This window comes from Culex quinquefasciatus, chromosome 3 (assembly GCF_015732765.1).
Source record: "Culex quinquefasciatus strain JHB chromosome 3, VPISU_Cqui_1.0_pri_paternal, whole genome shotgun sequence".
Lineage (NCBI taxonomy): Eukaryota > Metazoa > Arthropoda > Insecta > Diptera > Culicidae > Culex > Culex quinquefasciatus.
The window spans coordinates 156,975,224-156,977,380 of NC_051863.1; the positions used below are offsets into that span (position 1 = coordinate 156,975,224).

Sequence of the window (2,157 nt, forward strand, 5' to 3'; positions counted from 1 at the left end):
AAAATTGCGAATTGCGAATTGCGAATTCTTCAACCATGCATTCCCGATTTCCCGACATGAGTGACAGGCATGTGAAGTTGTTTTTTAAATTTATTTTCCACGCAATTTTGAATTAATTTATTATTTTATTTATTTATGCGTAACTGAAACCTTCAATCGATTTTATACTGTTGATTTCCATTTTCCTTTGTAATACTGAAGGGAAAGATAAGAAAAAGAACCATATTTAAAAAAATATTAATTACAAATCAAAGCAAATCTTGTCCGGCAATAAAAAAGAAAAAAATAGAAATAAAAAGAACGATTCGAGCCACTCTGGCCCTGAAAGTGAGACCCTTCTAAATCTTCCGCTTGCCTTATGCGCTAAGTTAGGCCGCGGAACGTGGAACAAACTTTTCGTTGACAAACACGCGACAGAAACGATTCAACCCGGAAACGCTGCCCTTCCAGGTGCCCTTGGCGTGAAGCTCCTGGAGCGTCGCGATGGCCAGCACTGGGTCCAGAATCGACAGATTTGCCTGAAACGATTAAAATGATTTGTTAAATGATTTTGAAAATGCTACTAGAATGGTTGATTCCATACCGCCTTGTAAACTCCCGACAAGGCCAGCTTGCGAAGATTCGACAGACTCTGCAGCGTTTTCAGCATACGAACGCCAAGGAACTGGTTGCCGACTCTGAAGTTGAGGTTCTCCAGCGTGGGCCACGCGGTCACTAGCGGTAGCCAGAGTTCACGGTTAAACGCGATCGATTGAATTTCGAGCGCTTTGAGGTTCGGGAAGAGCTGCTTTAACTTTTGGAGTTCGGTGGCGTCATTGATTTTTATCGAAAGCGTTTCGAGGTGAGGCATCGGTTGGATGACTTCGGGGAGCACGAACGAATCGACATTCGCGATAAACTTGTTTAGTTTGGTCAATTGCCAAACGCCGTCCAACTTCAGAGGATGTTTGCCAACCATGGCGAAAAACACGATCGTCAGATCTTCCAGGTTGGCCATTCGGTACACCGCCTGGGTAAGTTCGTCCGCGGTAAAACCTTCAACGCTGAATTGAACCCGCAAGTAGAGGACCTTCAGCGCCTTGAATTTCATCTCGCAAGGATAGCGCGCCAGGAAGCAGTTGATGTTCAAGCTCAGCGAGAGCAATCTGGGAGCCAAGGCTTCCAGCAAATCCATCCATTCAACAATCTTATGAAAATCCGGATCGCAATAGCGAATGACAAAGTGACGAATCGTCCGGTTCCGCATGAACAGCTTCAGCAGATCCGGAGAATCCGAGTCCCGAAAATCACCCAGCTGCTCGAACGCCAGCCGTTCCAAGTTGGGCAACAGCCCACGTCCCTCATCCTCCTCGTCAACCACGTAAAACTCCTCACAACTCATCGTCAGCGAGCGAAGGTTGCAAAACTTCCGCAACAGCTGGACAAACTCTTCCTTTTGCGGTTCGCGAATTTCCAGAACCAAACTCCTTGCCCCAGCGGCCAATGCCTCAATCCGTTCGCCGTGTACATCCTCCAGACCGTCGAAAGTACTTCCGCACAGCTTAACCTGCCGGTAGGTCCGATACTCGGACAATGCTCCCTCCGGAACGTTGCGATCCTCTTGGCTAAGGCACAGGAAAATGTGCTCGTCGAGGAAACTGAAAACCAGCCCATTCCAGCGCTTGCAAACGATGCACACCTGAAGACGGTCCGCGAACGGAAGCAAGCGGAAGATCATGACGAGGACCTGGTTTTGAAGGAAAAAGTCGATTATTTAGAAACTTAATTCGAACTGGAAATGTGAATCCTTTCACCTCGTTTGGAAGATCGTCGATGGAGGGCACAACCGGGGAAGTCGGAACGGATTGATTTTCTTTCACTTCCATTTTAGTTTGATGACTGCTGTGCAACTTTGGGCAATTACTTTATAGTAAAAAAGCTGAAAATTAAATTTAATTTGGTTTCAAATTTTAATCAAGATAAGCACAGAACAAAAGTGACAGTTTTCCTATTTTTGGTTTTTTTTCCTGATGAACTTGCACGCTCGTTGGATAATCTTCAAAATGTTATGAAAATTACCCAGTTTTCCTGGTTTTCCTTAACATTATACGCAAAAATGAAATTAATCAGCACATGTGTTAAAATTTAACACAGATTGATACCACTTTAATGACGCCC

General features: G+C 45.0%; 1 protein-coding gene across 1 annotated transcript; it reads right to left on the reverse strand.

Moving 5' to 3' along the window:
• Positions 1 to 346: 346 nt before the first annotated feature.
• On the reverse strand, positions 347 to 1,908 carry LOC6036303. Its single transcript, XM_001846317.2, has 3 exons — positions 1,794 to 1,908; positions 584 to 1,726; positions 347 to 518 (listed from the first exon to the last, which is right to left on the reverse strand). Exons 1-3 carry the CDS (start codon positions 1,863 to 1,865, stop codon positions 369 to 371), a joined length of 1,365 nt encoding a protein of 454 aa, XP_001846369.2. The 5' UTR covers positions 1,866 to 1,908; the 3' UTR covers positions 347 to 368.
• Positions 1,909 to 2,157: the final 249 nt, after the last annotated feature.

Excerpts from the sequence above, each read along its gene's own strand:
- LOC6036303 (XM_001846317.2), bottom strand. The coding sequence starts at position 1,865 with ATGGAAGTGAAAGAAAATCAATCCGTTCCGACTTCCCCGGTTGTGCCC. Across the intron at positions 1,727-1,793 it reads TCGACGATCTTCCAAACGAG|GTCCTCGTCATGATCTTCCG; the intron begins GTGAAAGGATTC and ends CTTCAAAACCAG. Across the intron at positions 519-583 it reads TGTCGGGAGTTTACAAGGCG|GCAAATCTGTCGATTCTGGA; the intron begins GTATGGAATCAA and ends TAATCGTTTCAG.